This window comes from Aspergillus undulatus (genome assembly GCF_047715775.1).
Source record: "Aspergillus undulatus strain CBS 261.88 unplaced genomic scaffold BDV17scaffold_3, whole genome shotgun sequence".
NCBI classification, from domain to species: Eukaryota; Fungi; Ascomycota; class Eurotiomycetes; order Eurotiales; family Aspergillaceae; genus Aspergillus; species Aspergillus undulatus.
The window spans coordinates 64,176-85,082 of record NW_027396607.1 but is presented as its reverse complement, the minus strand read 5'-3'; the positions used below and the strand labels follow the sequence as shown (position 1 = coordinate 85,082).

Here is a 20,907-nt window from a genome sequence, read left to right as displayed (position 1 = left end):
AGGAAGCAATATCCGCCGAAGGTTAATCACGCAGTCGTTGGCGATGAGAAGTTGCGATATTTTGAGGGATTATCAACTCGGCATATCTGGTGTAGGCACTTTTCCCGACCCTAGCAGGCCTTAGCCTACTCCATATTTACTCCGTAGAAAGGCCGGAAGACCGGGCGGTGCAACTGCTTAATGCGGCTCAGTGATCTGCACTGGGCTGGTTGGCGGAATACATCACGATTCACGACGTTGTTATTGATGCAGGCTGTACGTCGCTGGGTGAGGGGAGGGGGTATACTAAGTAAGTAGCTTACTCCGGGGGTATGACGTCGACAGCCACTTGCGGTGTTTCAGGCAGGACCTAGTCAACAATTGGAGGATATTCGTAGTTGAGAGAAGATAATGGACTGCTAGACTAGATGTCTATAATGGCATTTGATATAGATAGAGCGCAATACAAAAGACTGCGCTCGGGAGACATAAGACAGTGAGGCTGATACTACTCGCACGGCACACTCTTAGATCATAGGAGGCGTGCTATACAAGGTATACCCCAGTGGCCAGGGCGAGAATGATCTGGTGACAAATGATGTGCTCTTCCCGAACCAATAATCCTTTCAAGAAAAGAAAAAGATTGATCGCCCGCCAGTGCCAGTGCCAGTGCCAGTGCCAACCTGCCGCCCTGCCACCTGCTGCCTGAAACTGAATTGCCTCACATCGGCCCCCTTTCCTTATCAGAGAATGAAATCAATCCCTGACGAACGCCAACCATGGACAGGGCAAACCAGTTCCTGGCTTCCCGTAACCGCGTATCCAGAAGCCACGGATAACGCCAGGGGACAACCATGGGAGGAGGAACAGAGGTCGAGCTCGAAATGCTCGAAATGCCTCGGTTGCTGCATGTATTCTGATTGGATAATACCGCCGCTTGAGTGCTGATTCGCCAGGGAGATAATTCCATTTCTTCCTTAGTGAGTTGCTAGAGGATCAGGTCCAGCCCAGACCAGGGCAGAACTTAAAAGGGTCTACAACCAGAAACAGCAGTAGATGATTGACCGTCACCCTAGCCAGCGGTCAGCCTGTCACCGGCTCACCCCCTCAACGCGAACGAATAAGAAAATTAGGCTCGGAGTGCAGAGCAACGGATCTCCGAAGGCCTCGTGGTCTTGAGAACTAACTGGGGCTGGAGACTGGAACGCGCTATGTCGCCTGGGACCAGTCTAGCTAACTTTGTATTATGGGGCGGCGCTGCATCTCCATTCTCCATCTCCGGAATCCTCGGTAGATCTGCCTTTGGCCTAGCTGCGAGGGGAAGTTGCTCCGAGGCTAGTCGGAGATCCTGATTCAGGTGGTTGGTGAAGTATGAAGCATGGAAGCTGATCACTGTGTAGAAGATTACTGAGGGGAGGGGATCCGGTGAGGAGAGGAGGCCTGATAGGGTGGGGAGAAGGGATGAGGAGTTTGTGTCTGGATGCGGGGATGGGACGGTTCCAGTTCCAGTCCGGAACGCAGGATGCTGGACTGGAATGCAGTCCCGAGAGCGGAAAACGCAATGACTTGTGCAGATTTGCAGATTTACAGTCAGTCAGACCACTGTGATAAGGGTGGAGCGGTCGGTGATTGTCTGGACGACCGATGCTCTTAGTGTACCTAGTCTGCTCGATAATCCTCCGCTGCTCCGAACCCTAACGAGCTCCAACGAGTTCTCCCTGCCTGTCAATCTGTGCGTCATGACCCATCCATCCACTATAACGATTCATTCACAAGTCAAGTCACGCGGAACAAGTGAAACGAACTGAAACAAGCGTTGAGCTGGAGCAGTAGTAATGCATGCATAGTCATTAATTTTAACTTTATCTAGCTAAGCGAAATTACACGATTACATTGCCTGGTAAATCGGCGGCGCTAGAGGCTGCAGGCTGTCCTCGTGGAAGTACTGCTGTCGCGAGTAGACTTCCGCTGGCGACTGTGGCTGGTACTGGGCCTGGTAAGGATTGACCCACCCGTCCAGTAGCGGTGGAGGCAGGTCTGCTATCGGGATCGTGAAGTCGCTCGTTTTCGGCTGCGATGTTGATGGTACATAGTGTGCATTTTGGTGTTGGTAGGCGTCGAAGTTTGATGTTTGATGGTCGAACGCAGCGAGAGTGGGATCTAAAAAGGGCCCGAAGGATGCGCTTGTGTGTGGATATGAGAATGAGGCTGAGACTGGGACATTCGAATATATGGATGGGCTCGAATCCTGCGGATAGAAGTATATCGTGTGGCCAGCATCACTGAGCGCGCGTTTTGTGTCGTCCATGCCGTAGACCGCCGGGGTGATGGGCGTGGAAGGGTTGATAATTGAATTCGAGCCATAGGCGGGCGTCAACTGAGTCTCGTCGTGCGGACTCGAGGGGAGAATGTATCGGTTTGCGGGGGATGTGGACATCTCCGGGATGGAGACGGAGACTGATGGTCGCGAGGCGTCGCTGCGCGCTTCAGAGAACGAGTCGCTCTCGTCTGTCTTGCGCGAGGGGAGAGGTAGAGGATGTTGATGTTGATGTGATTGGAGAGTGTTGTATGTGCTTGATGAAGGGAGAGTCGAGTGTGATTCTGACGGGCGCTTCTGCGCGTTGTTCTTCTTTGCGCCAGACAGGCGTCTGCTGCCGTCGTACTTCTTGCGCGAGGGCTTGGTGATGTGCCATTTCTTTAGTCGGCTGCGCAGTTGGGATTCACTGTGTTTATTAGTATGAGTGAGTATTGTAGGTATGGAGTGGCGAGCGTACCTAGGATGAAAGTCCCTGGTCTGGACGAGCTTGATGACTTGCTTCAGCGGCCATTCCTCGTCTTTGTATAGTTTGGTGATCAGCATGCGCTTGGTTTCCCAGATGTCTGGGGAGATGGCGCTTTTCATGTTGAGAGAGTGAGGTGGAACGAATGAGTGTGGTGGTGGGCAGTACAGAGTAAGGAGTGTGTAGGAGTGAGTGAGCGAGAGGCTTGTATACAAGAGAAGTAGTTCGAACTCGAGGAGATTAAATGGAGAAACTATTGAAGCTTCCCCGTAGTATTAATATACTCAATAAAACGGTATCCATAGAGCTAAGCTAATCAACCAGGCGTCGATCAGGTATCGCCATCGACTTGCAGGACCACCGGATCCAACAAGAACAAGAACCGCCAGGCCAGCCTTATCCACGCAAAGCGCAAGTCTGGCGACATCACAACGGTCGTCTCAGCGCATCGGCAGTGCGCATCTACCGAAACAACGGCCGTTGCCTGGTCGCGCCCTGCACGTGTAGCTTGTTGAGCGATCAACCATGGAACTGCCCGCTTGCCACCCTCGTTGCCCCCGATTAGGCATAAGCATGCTCTGGGTCCTGCTGTCTGGTAACTGAACTCTGGTTGCCCCAGCTGATCATGGTGCCTGAAGTAGTATAGAGACCGAAGTTGTCTCCACTCGGGGTCCATCACTGTCTCCGGCGTGTGACCCCTTTGGGACGCAGCTCGGAGCACACATGCCTAGAACGGCGTAGAGAATCCCTCTGGCAACTTTAATGCCCTTGTGAAGCGTTGCTAACTGGCGCTAGCGAGAGCCACGAGGGAAGGACCTTGAGGGTTTCCAGGACGCTGGGTCGTGTCGGGACCGAGATACCCCCGGCTAGGTACTTTACTTTGACAAGTGCAAGTATACACTACTACTACTAGTAGAATCGCTCTTCTGTCCAAACGGCTGATCGTCCTCGTGGAAATTAAAACCATCTCATACCTGAAATCCACGTGTTCGAACTAGGGATCGTTCATTAAAATGTCTATAGACTATAGACTAAGACAGTATCGACTCAAGCTAAACTCTGCAAATTGACTAGGTCATAGTAATGTCCCCTCCTCCTTAGCAACTCGCTATGGGTACCCGACTCTGCAATCCTCCCGTTGGCTAGCACGTAGATCACGTCCGCCCGCTGGATGGTGCTGAGCCGGTGGGCCACTGCCAGCGTCGTGCGGCCCCGGGCTGCGGTGTCCAGCGCCGCCTGCACGATGCTCTCTGACTCGGAGTCCAGCGCCGATGTCGCCTCGTCCAGCAGCAGGATCCGGGGATCGCGGAGCAGCGCCCGTGCGATCGCGATGCGCTGCTTCTGTCCGCCCGAGAGCATCCCTCCTTTGCTGCCGACTTCGGTGTTGAAGCCTTGTCTATAGATAGGAGCCACGAATTAGCACACACCTATCATGGATGTTGTGAGTAAGGAGACGCACGGTAGTGAAATGATAAAATCGTAGATATTCGCGTCCCGACACGCAGCAATGAGCCTGTCATCGCCTACTTCTCCCTCCTCCATACCAAGGAGAATATTCTCCTTAATCGTCCCCTGGAACAGCGCAGGCTCCTGCCCGACAAACGCCAGCTGGCGCCGATAAGCCTGAAGATCCAACTGACTAATATCCCTGCCATCGACACAGATCGACCCAGCCAGCGGGTTATAGAAGCGCTCCAGCAGCGCAATGGTCGTGGACTTGCCGCACCCACTGGCGCCCACAAACGCAACGAACTGGCCCGGTCGCACGGTAAAGTCGAGACCCTGCAACACGGGCGTTGAGAAACGTGTCGGGTATCGGAAGTAGACGTTGCGGAACTCGATTGCGCCTTTCATGGAGCTTGATGTGACGACTTCGCCGCCGCTGCGACCGTGGATTTTGGGTTTGCGCGTGAACAGTGCTTTCAGTTCGCCGGCTGCGTGCTTTGCTTTGCTCATTCCGGGTGCGTAGCTGAATACACTTCCTGCTGCCTGCGCGCCGAAGATCACCTCGCTGAAGCACACGTAAAAGTGGAAGATGCTGTACTCGTGGTGGCCGAGGAGCATACCGCCGTACCAGAAACCCAAGGCCATGCAGAAGAACTGCAGTGCTTCAGAGGAGGCATAGAGGAAGGACGAGCGCAGGATCGAGGGGATATCCGACCGGACTTGCTTCTGGAGTTGCGTCTTGTACGAGTTCAGAATCACCTGCTCCATTGTAAGAGAGACGACAGTCCGGATGGCCGTGACGGCTTCGCTGACTTCGCTCGCGGACTTTTGATAGACCAGTCGCCCGCGCGCCTGGAAGCGACTCAGGATCCAGGTTCGCAGGAAACCGCTGAGAAGAAGCAACGGGACAGCGGATGAGCAGACGAGCGCAAGCTTCCATCCCAGCGCCATCGCGACCGTCAGCGAGCCGAAGAGGTTGACAGTCACGATGAGCAGAGTGCCCAGTGTTGCGCCACTGATCCCGGCGAGGTTCTTGATATCGGTCGCGAGAACGGTCGTCAACGAACCCGTCGTGTTCTCCTCCTCGTCGAAGAACGAAATGTCCTGGCCGAGGAGGACCCTGAATGTGCTGCTCCTCGCGCGTCGAATGAGCTTCTCTGCGCTAAAGGCGAACAACATGCCCTGCGAGCCAAACAAGAAGATCGTTACAAGGCCAGTCATGAGGAACATCGACGCCCAGAAATTCGTCTCGCTTCGTAACCGGTCTGCTTCGACGAGAGGGATCGAGATGGAATTGACGGCTTTGGCTAGAAGGACTGACTGCGCGGGCTGGACGCCCCCGGCGAACAAGGACAACACCAGGCCAAGTCCCATAATGTACTTCTCGGGCCGGTTGAAGCTCGCGATGAACCGTATCAATGTCCATAGCGAAAACCGTTTGGCTCTTTCCGGCGCGGGCGGAAATGGAAAAGCTGCGCTTCTCCGCTGGAAGAGAGGCGAGTCCATCGAGTCTCGATAGTCATAATCATATTCGCTGTCATCGTCTTCAACCCAAAAAGTCATCATCTCCTTGTCAAGGCCATCGGGCTGAGCCGTCTCCTTGATACTCTGTGCCTGGACAAGACTGGCATATACCCCCTGCTGCTCCAGCAGCTTAGCATGCGTCCCCTGCTCCGCGATCTTGCCGCCCATCATGACAACAATATTATCAGCATTCTTAATAGTCGACAGCCGATGCGCAATAACAAGCGTAGTCCTTCCCTTGGCCGCTCGCTCTAGAGCCGCCTGGACGAGCCCTTCAGACTTGGTATCCAACGCGGAGGTCGCCTCATCCAGAAGCAGAATCTTTGGCTCCTTGACGATAGCCCTTGCAATTGCAATCCGCTGCTTCTGCCCGCCAGACAGCGCCAAAGACCCAATATTCGTCTCGTACCCGTCGGGGAGGGCAGAGACAAAGTCGTGCGCGTCGGCGATCCTCGCGGCCTTGATGATACGCTCGCGGATCTTGACCTCGTGCTCGTTTTCAAAGTCCGACCCGATCAGCCCGTACTTGATGTTCTCGTAGATCGTGGCTGTAAAAAGCTGCGGTTCTTGAGAGACCAGCGAGATCTGCTGACGAAGCCACTTTAGATTCAGGCCCTCGACGTCGTGTCCATCGAGCAACACTGCTCCAGCAACGGGCTTATAGAACCGCTCGAGCAGCCCAATGACCGTACTCTTTCCCGACCCAGACGGACCAACAAAAGCGGTTGTCTTGCCCGCCGGGATACGAAGATTGAACCGATCCATAACGGTGACTTCGGGACGCGACGGATACGCATGTCGAATGTTCCTGAATTCAATCTTCCCCGTTACACTGCGCAGTTTCTGCCCGTCCTCCGACAGCGGATTCAACGGCGACGGCCGGTCAATCGTACCGAGGATCTTGGTCGCCGCGGCAGTCGCATCTGAAAAAGCCTGAATATTCGGCGCGACATTACCAAGAGCGTACGAGCCTAGGATGATCGACATCATAATGGTCAGGATATCACCGGGCTCGACATTGCCCGCATCCTCGACGAGATAGCGGGACCCCATCCATAGGCCCAGTCCGTAATTCAGGTACATTGTGCCCAGGATTCCTGCGATAACGAGCGCGAATGTCATCTGCACGATTCGTCCGAACTTTTCTGCCTCGCGGAGATGCGTTTCGTATTTCTTCGCCAGCTCTTCCTGTGCACCAAAGGCCACGACCGTTCGGATCGAATTGAGGACGTTGTCTGCTATGCTCCCGCCCTTGCCGTAGCATTCAATCGACCGTTTGCTGTAGATCACCGAGACGGTCGATCCAATGCCCATGATGAGTAGCAGCGCGCCGAGGGTTGAGGTCGAAATAGCCGCTAACTTCCAGTACTTGATGAAAGCAATCACAAACGCCGTAACGAAGCTCGCCACACCGGTAAGAACCAGACTCGCTTTCTCGGATATCCCATCCTGAATAAGATGCATGTCACCGGAAATGCGTGTTGTGATTTCCCCGGCGCCGAGGGAGTCGAAGAAGGCGATGTTTTGCTGCAGGATAGCCTGGAGGTATCGGACTCGGATCTTCTGCGTGATTGAGTTGCCCGTCTGCACGAAGGAGAATGTTGCTAGGCCGATGGTGACGAACTCGCCGATGCCTAGGTATAGGAAGTAGAAGACGTTTTTGGTCAGTGTGTCGTAAAAGTCGTCGTAGGTCATTGCGTAGCTTGCCACGTCGCGGAAGGTGGAGGTGATGTTGCCGAAGAAGACCTACATCTCGTCAGAACATACCTTTGTATAAAATATTATAGAGGGATAATACCGTAAACAAAGGCAACGCCGCCCCCCCACAAACCGCACATATCGCACCAAGCATCAAAAGCGCATAATCCCAGCCACTGGCATACCGAAAGATCGTAAAGTATCCGATCTTCGTCGACGGCATCTTGACCTGCTGTTCGAGGATGTCCTTCTGCATATCCGATAGGAACATCATGCTCCCGCGCGTCATGCGCATTCCCTCCATCGGCACCGCGACTTCCTGCTGGTCTGTTGCCCAGAAGGCCATGCTTGCCCGCGCCGCAGCGACGTGTTTGCGCTGGGGGTGGGCGCGGGGTCGAGGACGTGGACGTGGTCGAGGGCGCGCACGGGGGACGGGGATGTCAGGGAGCTCCTTGTCTTGGTCCATGATTGCTGAGGTTGGGGCCGAAATGGGGAGGAATGAATGAATGAATGAATGAATGAACGAACGTTAATGGCACTAGGCCATACCAGGACTAAACGAGAGTATTATTGACAGTTGGCCTCCTCGACCTGAGCGAAGGACAGATGAAAATCGTAAAGACGTAAAGACCAGCTATCGAACTATTGGAGCGAGCGTCGATGACCCAGTCTTCTGGCTTGTACTTGGACTCAGAGTCAAGAGCTTGAACGAAGGGAACTCGGCCAGCAAGAACAAGAACAGGTGCAAAGCAGAGGCCAGAGGGGCTGCACCTCCTACACTACAATTACATTACAGGCAAGGCATGGCAGGAGACAGACCTCGCTCCTGACAAGTGCCGAAGCCCTGTGACCGTGCCAGAAGCAGCAACAGCCGTCTGTAGCATAGGGACGCTAGGCCTCACAATTGAAAATGAAACAGCTGCAGTGATGTAACTTGCGCATGGCACGAGCAACCCTTGTCGACTTATTGAGATTAGTTCGTTCGCTACGATCATCAACAAGGGTGATAGATCCGGCGGGCTGAATTGTGGATCTGGATCAAGCCTGCCTTACAGGGTCTCTCCTCCGTGTGAAGAATCTCAAACAGCATCTCCGCTAAAAACGGTGCAGCTGAAACACGAGGAGAAATTAGTTTCGTCGAGAAGGCGATCAGCGATCACGGCAGTTGAAAAGTCGAGATCAATTAATGAATTAAGCCTAGGCTTGGGGCAGTTAGGGCGCCGATTAGGGCTGTGGGGCTGCTAAAGTGTTTGCTGTTTCACGCTCAGATCCGTCATCTCGGGGATCGACTGCGCTCTTCTTCGGAGTTCATTCTGCTTCGGAGGCAGCTGAACCGTGGATTTGACATCCCAAAAAGAGCTCTGACACATTCTTTGCATTGGTTCGATCGGACATCTGTCAGAAATGGCAAGCACTGCGAAGAGAGCACGGTATGCACTGGGCTTTCTTCGGGAGATGCACCTCAACCGCCACCGATCTCCACAAACAAGTCCAGAAATCAAGATTTGACAAGTCCGTCAAGGTTTGCTTGGCAGGTTGGCAGGCTCGTAAAAACGGGGCATGATCCAGCCGCCGCCGTCGCAGTGACGCCGTTCTTTCATGTCCATGTGATTACCCCGTACTGTGATGAGACTCAGCCAGAGTAAGTATCAGGCCCGTTTCAAAGATGTTTGTATGTCGCCATCATGCATGGTCCAGCCTCCTCTCGTATACATCGCCTTCTGGTTGGCTCGATACAGGTCAACCTTCTATTCTCCTGCAATTGAGCGTGTCGGCGACCGGTCCGGTTGGGGTGGCCCAGGAATCAGAGAACCTGGCACTCGGGACTTCGAAGAGCGACCCTCGGCAGAGCATAACACAAGACTTGTCAACCATATGGAGTTGGACTGGTCTAAGTCAACCCATGAAGGGTGAGCCCACGTGCTTCGTTTGGTACCGTGGTTTTAGGAACCTTGCAGTTGGGCCGGGGGCAGTATCTACCTCCAGCCAGTGTGAAGTCTTGAGATATCGATCTGAGCTGTGGACTTTTACCAGACTCAACTACAGCCAATATACAGAGTAGTAATTAGTATCGTTGAATCACTCTGTGTTTCAACAACTTGACGTTCCCAATTAGGATGTAGTGGCTTGGCGAGCGGGCCAGCGAAACCCGATTCGCTCGAACAGAGTCGCTCAGTGGCTTTCAGAGCGCTTGCAAAAATCCCTTTGATAGAAGAAGAGGCTCGTGATCTCTGGAATACATAGTTCACCGTCTGCGACATTGAGCTTGCTATATGGTTCTGGGACTTCTCAACCCAAACTTGAGTCTCGACATGCCACAAGCCGCTTCTCTTAGTCAATAAATTCATTGTTCGACGCAGGAAAGGCTGCATACGCCGTAGACAAGTCCAGATCGAGTGATCGAGTGCAAAAGACATATAGCCAGCTGGTGGGCATACCACATAGAAAAAATGCAGATTTTTAGAAGAAATATGATTAAATCTCTCAGGCTCAAGTATGTACACAAAGTAAGCTGTATCCTAGGTAATGGCCAGCCTTCCTTCCTTCACACTGAGCTCCATGGCTTTAAAGCCTAGAATACCGGCTTCAAAGAAGTAGCCCTAAACCCCACACAGTTGTAATGAATCACTGACCCTTTTTTTGAACCGCAAGCGCCCTCGAAGCCTGACTCAACAACCTCGGCGCCTGGTCCCTATAAGTCGTCAAATAAAACGAAATAAACAACAGGAGATAAGAACTAATAATGAACACCCCAAAGCCAGCCGCGTACTCCTCGCCCATGCAATACCCTGCGTTCGGCGCCCAGGGGAAGTACGTCGAGGCGAAGTACGTGTAGGAGGCGAAGTAGATGAACCCTACAATGGAACAAATTCAGGTCAGTCATCATTTCGGTCCTTAGGTAGCGTAGGAGGTAGGATGGTATACCGATATCAATAACAAACTGCGCAATCTGCAAGATGGTGATGTATTTCTTCCACCAGATGCGGATGCCCCGCGCGGATTGGAAGTAGTACCAGTACATCACGACGTGGACCATCAAGTTTAATGTAATAGGGACCCAAGAGACGGAGGTTCGCCCGACGAGCTCGACGTAGCAGAGGAGAGCGGTTGCGCCGTGGTGGTAAGTGTGTAGGAATGTGAGCGGTTTCTTCTTGAGTACAAGGAAGACTGTATCGGCGAGTTCCAGGTATTTTGTCAGGTAGTTTAGCTAAATGATTTGTTAATTGGGCTCATGGGTTGAATCATGCTGTTGAGGAACGTACGTAGTAGAGCAGAACAAGTTCATCCGTCCATCCACCGCGCGCATCGCAAATCGCAACAAGGACACCATCCTGCGAGAGTGTCGGAAGAATCTGCTCTAGGAACAGCGCGAGCAGGATGCCGCTTATTGCGGTTAGGATGAAGTTATGAATGATGAATGGCGTCTGAAGCTTGAAGGCCTCTCTGTTCTTCATAAGCTGGCGGCCTCCCAGTATCACGACGTAGTATGTTGCCAGTGAGACAAGGGTGCCTTGGAGGGTTGTCATGGGCGTGACTCCAGGCACGAGCTGAAAGTCCGTTGGGGACTTGCCCGTCAGTGCTGTGAAGCCTTTGCTGAAGTGTGGCCAGAGTTGGACCCCGAAGGGGCGGTTGAGGGTTGGCACCTGCATCGCCATAGTGATAGATCTGATCTAAGAGAACGAGTGAACGAGCAATTGAAGTCTATGAATTCGTTATTTCCAACATTAAACCCTGAGCGCGGAGTCTTTATCTAGAGACGAGGCACAGGGGTGAGGTCTCCCAGGACCCTGCCAGCCTGCACCCTTGAAACCAAGTTAATTGATCCCTTGTCAATCTCTGCGTGGTAGGGACAATTACGAGATCCGTGATGCGACAATCACCGGCATTTGCAAGTACGCCATGTGCCAGGATAGCGACGTGCCCGGCTTTAGCAAAACGTGCTATAGCCTGCAAAGTAAACAAATCCCCGATGGAACCAGTCGTTTACACAATAGATTGCAAGGCACAAACGCCTAAAATTGAGTTTCCCGGCGAGGATCGTGCTAGATCAGCAGTATACCCCGTACTGTGGCCCACGGTGGATCCTCTAAGTGCCGGTGGGGGAAGGGCCAAATTTCAGGCCGAGGCCACCTGCAGCCAGCCCTACTCGATACAGTAGATGGAGGCTGATCCCCTAAAACTGAATTGTCCCGATAAAATGCCGACTCCGGGCACGGTCTGGGATTGTTGAGCACGGCTGGGGCAGTTGGGTTGAGTTCGGTCACTAGACCATCGAATACAGGACTCGGGGAGTTGATCTGTGACAAGCGACCGAGCGAGCTCAGCCGACGACTCTGTACGAAATGATATTCATGACTTGGAACTTTGAGAACAAAAAAAAAAAAGTTTCAATTGTTTGGGTTTGCCACGGCATTTCAGAGCCAGCCCTGCAATGCCTATGCGGAGTATCGAGAATCAACAATAAACGTGAAACTATATACATCATATCATGCCCTTTCCTAGACAATCCGCCAAGTAAGCTAAGCTGCCCGTTCCTGCAGCGCGACTTTTAGATCAGGCAGTTCCCAGAATGCGTAGCAGCGGCTTTGGCTAGTCCAGTCTTTAACCCTACCTACGTACTGGCCGTCAAATTGGACGAAGAACGAGGCAAGTGTGAGGAGGAGCATTTGCTGCGCGAAGCTGGTTGTTGTTAGTGATTGCCAGATTGTATGTGAAGAATGGGGTGAGGCTCACTATTTAGCGATGCATGACCGGCTCCCGAGGAGGAAGGGCTGCACGGCTTCTTTTCTGTCTTTGGAGTCGGGGTTGATCCAGCGTTCGGGGCGGAACTGGGAGGGTTCGTGGAAGTACTCGGGGTTGTGGTGGAGGGAGTACAAAGAGGTGCAGACCTCGACCTGAAAGAAGGTTAGGTTGAGAGAGTCCAGGATCACAGGGTTGCGGTACTCACACCAGCCGGTACGTAGACGCCGTCCACATAGGCCCCAGGAGAGGTGCGTGGTCCACCAAGAGGAACAGGAGGATAGATCCGGAGAGCCTCAGTGATAACCGCATTCAGCCAGGGCAGTTTGGCGAGGACGTCAAGAGAGATGTCGTCCGTGGACTTGAAGGCAGTCCGTAGCTCGTCTTTCAGTTCTGCGTGCGTATCGGGATGAGAGAGGACGAGCCAGATAGCAGCGCAGATAGCGTGCGACGTCGTGTGGAAGCCGGCAAGCATGATGGCAGAGAAGTTCTCGGCGATCTCATCCTCAGGCAAGTTGCTAGACTCCGACCTCTCCATGACCTCGACCATGATGTCCCGTCTGGTATGTGTTGCCTTGAGTTGCCTGTTGCTATTAGCGTGATACCATACCCGTCATGAAATTCGTAGACGTACTCTCTGATCAAGCGCATCCTGGCTTCCTCGCTCCTTTGCCGGATACCCTTGCGCAAGATCTGGCGAAGCATCCACTTGATGAGCGTAGGAACACCAGAGCCCTGGAACTGATCCCGAATGGTAGCCCAGTAGAAGATACGAGGAAGCTGCTCTGTCCAGAAAAATGGGCGCCCTCGCTCAATACAGCCGAGAGACTTGCCCAGGAGAACCTCAGAGACCATATCAACAGACAGGGAATAGTATAGATCATTCAAGCTGATAGCGTTTCCGTTCTCCATCCTCTGCTTAACCAGTGTATGAAAGCGGGAGATGCAGCCCTTGATCACGCCCTCATGGGCGGCCATGCACCCCGGACTCAGCGAGGGACTGAATAGTTTCCGAACGGTGGCATGGTAGTATGGATCGGCGGCAGTAAAGATATTGCGGCGGGATATGGCTTTGTAGAAGCCTGTCTTGAGGAAGGTGTTTGTCTTTCCGAGGCCGGCGCCGTAGATGTTTCTCATGCCCTTGAGGGTGTTGGTGGATAGTTGGTTGGGTGCGAAGCGGACGACTCTGCCTGGAATACCACGACGTAGTTAGCTATAGTATTCTGTCAGCTGAGATACGAAAGGGCCGTACCATAGTTGTCGTGAAGGGACTTGAATTTGTATGAGCTTCTTCCATTGAGAAAGCTGAGTTTGGTTTCCAGCTAGAGGACACTTAGTATGAATCCGAAGCATACACCATATGGAAGATACTCACCCCAAACAGCCATCGGTCAACGATTGGCCCTCGGACACCTTTGATAGCAGGTCCCGGCTGCAGGAGCTGGAGGCAAAAGAAGAAAGCCCCTGGGATCTAGCACGACTTAGTGGTCTGCTTCAGCACAGTGAGATGGGCAACAAACAATAATGAAGCTCAAAGCCGAGACCAACAGGGTCGGCACATCATTGAGATTGTTCACAGAGAACGCTTGCGGTACAGCCATGACGAGCGACATTTTGGCGGGTTGACTTGACTATGTCTGTGACTTGGAGCGAGGAGCAAGTTGAAACACCAGCTGGGCTTTTGGCTTATATACTCTACAGTCTGCACCGATCTATGAAAACAATACACCAGATTACCAGGCCCAGGCAATTTCCGCCCTACGGTTACAACAACAACAACAACAACAGACCCAGATCCGAACTCATGATCAGCCCATGCCACCACGGTGTGACACCCCACTGCCGAAACTGGGGCGAGGCGAAGCCGAAGGACAGGCAGGTGAATGCCGAGGTGGGTGGATGTGACTGGTGAACTGGCAATCTTGTTTCAAGAATGTGATGTTGAGTTCGATCATTCGAGAAGCAAAGCAAATTGGATCGGCAGGGCGCTCTCGAAAATTGGCGATCAGACGGCGAATTTCATAGATCTGTCTGTGTACTAGACTACTCTTGTAGGGCTTGCCGAGGCTGAGACTCTGGTGGCCAAACCTGAAACGACCAGCGTCGAGTCCCAGTCTGAAGAGTGTGGAGCCAACCTTATTTTCGCTAGTCAATCATTGTTTTATTGCTGATTATAGTCTTTTCAGTTGGGGTGGTGTCATTCTCTTATGGGATGATCCCTCATTTTCAGGGTCGCCATCAGGGTCGCCTCGGCATTTCCTGAAACACGGCCCTCCTCCGCCAGGGCGAGGTATACCGTGGTATATCTATCTGATCGGAGGACCCTCTCTCTTCGGCAATCGAAAGTCATGCCATCCAGCGCAGTCATGACTACCAAAGTGCTATTCCTCGCGAACAGCGAGCACGGCCAAACAAACATTGTCCTCGCCATCATCCACGAGCTGCTCGTGCGCGGCGGCGTAGACGTCCATCTCGCCTCCTTCCCTGTCCTCGAAAAGCGGCTGGAGAAGCTCCTCCACGATAACGAGAAGGCCTACGATGCTAGATACAGATCGCGCATCCATTTCCACCCTGTGCGAGGACCGTCCAACACGGAGATCTTCATTCGCACGGGGAAGCGCGGCGCGTTCCACCCGCCTGGGTATACAGGCTCTGTCCTGGGCTTCAAGTCGCTGTGCGAGGATATCTGGGGGTGGACGGAGGATGAGTACATCGATATCTATGAGAGCTGCATTGAGATCATCCAGGCTGTTAAGCCTTCTCTCTGCGCGATCGATTTCTTCTTCCTGCAGGGGCGCGATGCCGCGTATAACGCTGGCCAGACGACTGTGCTCTTGAATACAACTTCCCTCAGCCATATTGTTTTAGGTCTGCAGAGGAATGGCGCCTGGGCGTGGAAGTATCCAATGTAAGTCACTACCGCACCCAAGAAAACTGATCAAAGGACTAACATTTCAGGCCCGGAACCGGCTTCGCATACCCCCTCCCGATCCACCAAATCCCCCTCAACACCATGGCGGTCCTCAAGACTGCAAAGATGTACCACGGCAGCGGCCGCCGGCGCGAAATCCGCGACTGGCGCATCAAGCACAAGATCCACGGGCGGTTCCCATTCGCCGACGGCTGGATGCCAAACCGGCTTCATCTCTCGCCGGCTCTCAAAGAGCTAGACTGGCCGATGGACGTTCCTGATAATGTCGTCGCCTGCGGGCCAATTTTGCTCCCTGTCGCATCAGTCAAGACGCAGGACCCCGAGATGTTCGACTGGTTGCACAGGGCGCCTACGGTTCTGATTAACCTTGGCACTCTGTATGCGCCTAGTCCGAGCGTCGTCCTTGAGATTGCCACGGGTGTCAAAAGCTTCCTTGCCTCGTGTACCGATCGGAAAATCCAGGTTCTCTGGAAACTGCCAAAGCATCCGCATGACCAGGACGAGATCTATAATCAGTCTATAACGCCGCTGCAGAAGGAGCTGGATAGTGACCAGGTGCGCATCCTCTCCTGGTTCCAGGTCGAGCCGCTTGCCATGCTGCAGACCGGTCAGATTGTTTGCTCTGTTCATCATGGCGGTGCGAACTCGTGGTATGAGGCTATTCAGTATGTGCAATCCCTCTTCACTTTAGCAGTAGCCCTGGACTAACAAGTGCAGAAATGGCGTCCCCCACGTCGTCCTCCCAGCCTGGCAAGACTGCTACGAGAATGCCGCTCGCGCTGAGTGGCTAGGAATTGGTGTTTACGGCAACAAGAGCCGAGCCCCTGATATCAGCGGCAAGGAGCTCAGCAGGGCTTTGACCAAGGTCGTTGGGAACCAGTCGTATCTGACGAAAGCTGCTGAGCTGCAGAAACTCTGTCAGAAGAAGGAGGGTCGTCTTGAGGCAGCAGAGAGGATCGCGGACCTTGCTGCCCGGCCAGACAAGAGCATGATTGCTGTTCCTGAGCCTAAGACGGAAGATCCTCGGATTGTCAAGATCGAGAATGGGTCAGGGGCGGTTCTGGAGACTCTAAATACCAAGCCAGAAGCCAACAAGTGAGTCCGTCGCAGATCAACATAACCAGAGCCGAACTAACCAGGCAATAAATGCAGGTCCATCTTCCGCCGCCTCGCCGAAATCCTCGCCGTCACATTCGTCTCCAACACCTGGTTCCTCCTCCCCATAGCAGGCTACGCCCTCCTGCTAATCCCACACATCCGCATCCTCGCCCTCCTCTACATAATCCACATCAAGTTCTTCTCGACCGCACACAAAACAACAACCCGTTCACGAAGCAACTGGTTCCGCTCGTCCTGGCTCTGGCAGCTGCACGCCTCCTACTTCCCCATCAAACTCTACCGCTCGACGACCCTCTCCCCGCGCAGGAAATATGTCTTCGGCGGGCACCCGCACGGCATCGCGGCTCATGGCCTTGTGGGTGCGTTTTCCGCCGATGCAACGGGCTTCGCGGATCTCTTCCCGGGAATAAGAAACACCATGCTCGTCAAGGACGCCTTCTTCACAGCCCCCTTGTTACGAGAGTACGTCCTCTGGCGCGGACAATGCGGCGTTTCGCGGGACAGTTGCATCGCGCATCTCACGCGCGGCGGGTACGATCTGCGCGGGATGGGGCGTGCCATTACGATAAGTGTTGGCGGAAGCAGGGAGTATAACATTGCGCGCCCCGGGACAATGGGAATCGTGATTAAAATCCGGAGGGGATTTATCCGGGTTGCGATTGAGACTGGTGCGGATCTGATTCCTGTTCTAGTTTTTGGGGAGAATGATCTCTTTCAACCGGTGAATTTCGACCAGGGGACGTTTAGCCTGAAGGGGGTTGTCAAGTGGGCTTGGGAGAGGAGTGTTGGGCACAAGGTTGCGTTTTCGTTGGGGAGGTTTGGGGCTTTCGTTCCATTTAGGAAGCCTGTTCATGTTGTTGTTGGGAGGCCGATTGAAGTGAGGCAGCAGAGGTTTGATGTGCAGGAGGCTTATGTGGAGGAGTTGCAGGAGAAGTATATTGATGAGTTGAAGAGTATCTGGGCGGACTGGCGGGATACCTTTGAGGGGGATGCGTCGGTGAAGTTTGAGATTGTTGAGTAGAGTCTTTCCTTTCGTTTGTCCTGTTCTCCTCTTTGCGCTGCCCATAAAGTCGAGATCTTTCGGTTTCAAATGTCATATATCATATATACATATCACTTCCTTTCCATTTATCAATGACAAGCCCTCCCATACATTCTCAACCGCCAATAATTATACGGCAAGGGCGCCAAAAACCCTGCGCCGACTGAGACCAGCGCAGCCATCCAGAAATTTGGGTCATGCAGAGCCACTACACCGCCCGTGAGATGGTAATCGACCAAGTTCTCCGCGGCTTCCATAGCCAACATCGAAACAAGACTCATCCCCATCGCTGTGCGCGCGGCCAGAGCCCAAGGGAGGCGATCTGGGCCGCGCCGGAGGAGAACTGTTTCGAGGATGATGGATGTTGTTATGCCCGAGGCCACTATATACGGTGTTAGCATTGAATTGAGTTTTGAGGCAATAATTGTTGAACGAACTTGACAGCCCCATAATCGACCCCATTCCAATCTCAGGGAAGTAAGTCTGCAGTATCCACAGCGCAGAAAAGTCGCCGACTGTGCAGCCGACTAGGCAGCGCAGGGTGTTGATGCCCGCTCGGCGCCATGTAGAGCGGCATGTCCAGAAGCGTCGAGTCAAGGGTGAGGGACTCGGTTTTCGCGATCCATATTGTTGGGCGAGATGATTATGTCCCTTGCAACTGCTCGGATCCGAAGACGAGTTTCTCCTCCGACTGGCAACACCTAGCGCCTGGGACACGGATATCCTCGGGGTCAGCTGGGACGCGAAACGCGTCAAAGGCCTGGCCGTCACCGGCGATGACAGACGCAGCATTGTGTTGTGTTCGTGACCAGGCAGGCAAGAACATTCTGAGGGGAATTTGCGGGTTTGCAAGCTCTTATGTACAGTCTGAGTCCGGTCTTCTTGCTGACGCGAAAAAGGCGCATCCGCGTCACGTGCCCGCTCCAGCTGTGTCCAGCTGTGTCTGCGCGTCTGCGTGCAGGCATCGGCTGGGAAGGACTGTCACGGTCAATAATTAGGACCTTCTAGAGTCAGAGTGACAAGTCCCTCTCTCATGGCACATTACCATATGTTTGGTCTAGTGAGGATCCATTGGAGTAGAATGTATAGTAGGTTGCGGATAAAGAACGAGGAGAGCGTCCTATGGTATGGTATCACTGAACCCTGCATCAACAGAGCGCATTCGTATAAGCTGCAGATACCAGCAGATGTTAAGGATGTTACAGGAAATGGGCAGCTATACTAGTGAACTATAAGTCCTCGCGCAAATGGCCGACCGAACTCAAGGTCATGTGACGCGTATGATGCGGCGAGATCACAAGACTCTAGGATTTGTCGGAGCATACTGCCCTCCGGTACTGCCTGGCCCTAGGAGTTCGACCTCGCTTAGTCACCGTTTAGTAAGCTGGTTATCTATGGGCGTCAGTCTAGGTGTAAATTACTCGATATCAACCCCTAATAATATCAAAGAATGAAGGTCTGATTTCTCAATCTAGCTGCAAACGGTGGTTTTAAATACACAGATAATAATAAGCAACTAGAAGAGACATTACTTTTGAACGGTGGCAATAGCAGAAAATTTCTGCATAAACCTCGGTGATCGGAGGTCGTCAATCCGATATCCCAAATAGGCAGGTCGTACGGTCGACATCAGACCTTCATTCTTTGATATTATTAGGGGTTGATATCGAGTAATTTACACCTAGACTGACGCCCATACGTTCGCTTCCCAGATCTCGATCGCGACAATCAATAGGCGGTCAAAACTCATGCTGACACAAGGACGATCCCTGCCTGACCGCCTACCAATGCCGCGGCAATTTCCTAGGAAATCCAGGCGACCGGAGCGGAGTATCGTACTACCGAATGTTGCTTGGTGGCCACGGCTGTCGACGCTCCAACAAAACTGTGATACGGAAGTAAGAGACCACGTGATCTATAGTGGCTTGGCCACACACTACTCCAACTCCTGAAAGCTCAACCCCTCATTGTATCTAACAATCAATCAACGATCTATCGAAGAGAGCTCATCGCGGGCACGGTGCCCGGACGAGAGAACCCTTGGCATCCGCTCCTTAGTAGGCTACGTATGTGTAGCTGATACAGCCTCGTTCTGCCCTTCTTCCCCTGTGCATGCATATTTCATAACAATTACCATTGGAGCCAAGCCTACTGATGACGTGGCGTTTGTCTATGCTTTTTTACCCTGAATCCATATCTGCGCGGAAGTAATATACTCTGGTTGACCCCGGTGATTTTGTTAGTACGGTGGGTCAGAATCCTTCAAAGCGGTCAATGCCATTCAAGCACCGCCTTCCTTATTAGCTTTACAATAAAGCTGATGAAACCTCTTGGATAGCTCAATCCTAAAGACCTCCGGTATCGACTCCCTAGCCTATATATATACTTTTTATCACAATGCCTACTACACCTGAGCCCTCTGAAGTTTCTGAAACAAGACAGAATTCTACTCGCCTTCAACGTGATGATCGAATCCGAGTTCTAGCCCTACGAGATACCGGGCTTACGTACTAACAGATAGCCTCTCAGCTTCAAATGACCCATCGACAAGTCCAATATACATGCCAATCCCATCAAGCTACTCCTAAAAAGGCACGTGGACAGATACCTAAGCTATCCGAAGAAGATATTAATAATATTATTGAATTTATATCTTCATCTAAGCGGACCCGACGCATGCCTTATTCTAAGGTTATTCAAGAACTAGACCTTCCTGTTGGTACAATAGCCCTATCTCGAGCGCTTAAAAAACGAGGCTATACACGGTGCAAAGCTCTTCGAAAGACGCCTCTATCGGACCAGAATAAGCGCGTACGTCTTGCTTGGGCCCTTGAACATGTAAATTGGACAATTGCGCAGTGGAATCGAATTCTTTGGTTTGATGAGACTTGGGTTACTTCAGGCTTCCATAAACGATGCTACGTGACAAGAAAGGCAGGTGAAAAGCTTGACAAGACTTGTCTACGGATATTACCTCCAAGAAAGCGTGGCTGGATGTTTTGGGGATCATTTCCTGCCTCTTTCAAAGGGCCATGTCTTTTTTGGGAGAAGGAATGGGGATATATTGATTCAGAGAAGTATTCCGAGCGGATCGTGCCTATTATTGATGGCTATATTCGCTTGCTTCGGCAACAAGATAGCCCAGTTCAGCTTATGCAAGATGGTGTACCAGGCCATGCTAGTCAAAATACTCTTCGTGAGCTTAGTGAGCGGGGGATCTATCCTATTTCATGGCCTGCTTTCTCCCCAGACCTTAATCCAATTGAAATGGTGTGGAATTGGATAAAAGACTGGATTCAAGAGCGATATCCTGATGATTACCAGCTATCTTATGATTCGCTACGAGAGGTTGTACGGGCTTCATGGGATGCAGTGCCTGAGGACTTCCTGAAGGGCCTTGTTGAATCCATGCAGGCAAGATGCCAGGCTGTAATAGAGGCGGAGGGTGGCCACACGAAATACTAGCTAGCTAGCTTGGGAATAGCTTCAATTTTGATGCTGGCAGAATCCGAAGGATCATAATCCTAGTAGGACCCACCGTACTAACAAAATCACCGGGGTCAACCAGAGTAGTTGTTATGCATTAGACTACCAGCCAGGGGCAGCTGGTTCAGAGTTAGACACGCAAGGAGGCTGTATTCCAAGAC

The 20,907-nt window shown here is 52.5% G+C and overlaps 6 protein-coding genes across 6 annotated transcripts; 1 reads left to right on the top strand and 5 right to left on the bottom strand.

The window, feature by feature from the left end:
• Positions 1–1,867: 1,867 nt before the first annotated feature.
• Positions 1,868–2,881, bottom strand: BDV17DRAFT_286882 (Clr5 domain-containing protein; the record flags this gene model as incomplete). Its single annotated transcript, XM_073761032.1, has 2 exons — positions 1,868–2,702; positions 2,754–2,881. 2 exons carry the CDS (start codon positions 2,879–2,881, stop codon positions 1,868–1,870), a joined length of 963 nt encoding a protein of 320 aa, XP_073620037.1.
• Positions 2,882–3,806: 925 nt separating this feature from the next.
• Positions 3,807–7,683, bottom strand: BDV17DRAFT_298836 (putative ABC multidrug transporter; the record flags this gene model as incomplete). Its single annotated transcript, XM_073763779.1, has 3 exons — positions 3,807–4,155; positions 4,219–7,475; positions 7,528–7,683. The coding sequence occupies 3 exons, from the start codon at positions 7,681–7,683 to the stop codon at positions 3,807–3,809; spliced, it is 3,762 nt and encodes a 1,253-aa protein (XP_073620036.1).
• A 2,369-nt stretch (positions 7,684–10,052) lies between these two features.
• On the bottom strand, positions 10,053–11,083 carry BDV17DRAFT_279027 (elongation of very long chain fatty acids protein; the record flags this gene model as incomplete). Its single annotated transcript, XM_073759643.1, has 3 exons — positions 10,053–10,282; positions 10,353–10,635; positions 10,691–11,083. 3 exons carry the CDS (start codon positions 11,081–11,083, stop codon positions 10,053–10,055), a joined length of 906 nt encoding a protein of 301 aa, XP_073620035.1.
• An 864-nt stretch (positions 11,084–11,947) lies between these two features.
• On the bottom strand, positions 11,948–13,780 carry BDV17DRAFT_298835 (cytochrome P450; the record flags this gene model as incomplete). The annotated part of the gene is made up of 7 exons (XM_073763778.1): positions 11,948–12,107; positions 12,162–12,322; positions 12,376–12,751; positions 12,802–13,357; positions 13,420–13,489; positions 13,543–13,638; positions 13,688–13,780. The coding sequence occupies 7 exons, from the start codon at positions 13,778–13,780 to the stop codon at positions 11,948–11,950; spliced, it is 1,512 nt and encodes a 503-aa protein (XP_073620034.1).
• Positions 13,781–14,533: 753 nt separating this feature from the next.
• Positions 14,534–17,347, top strand: BDV17DRAFT_298833 (Diacylglycerol acyltransferase family; the record flags this gene model as incomplete). Its single annotated transcript, XM_073763777.1, has 4 exons — positions 14,534–15,075; positions 15,126–15,764; positions 15,817–16,194; positions 16,252–17,347. 4 exons carry the CDS (start codon positions 14,534–14,536, stop codon positions 17,237–17,239), a joined length of 2,547 nt encoding a protein of 848 aa, XP_073620033.1. The 3' UTR covers positions 17,240–17,347.
• A 2-nt stretch (positions 17,348–17,349) lies between these two features.
• On the bottom strand, positions 17,350–18,052 carry BDV17DRAFT_286877 (DUF4396 domain-containing protein; the record flags this gene model as incomplete). Its single annotated transcript, XM_073761031.1, has 2 exons — positions 17,350–17,642; positions 17,698–18,052. The coding sequence occupies 2 exons, from the start codon at positions 18,050–18,052 to the stop codon at positions 17,350–17,352; spliced, it is 648 nt and encodes a 215-aa protein (XP_073620032.1).
• Positions 18,053–20,907: the final 2,855 nt, after the last annotated feature.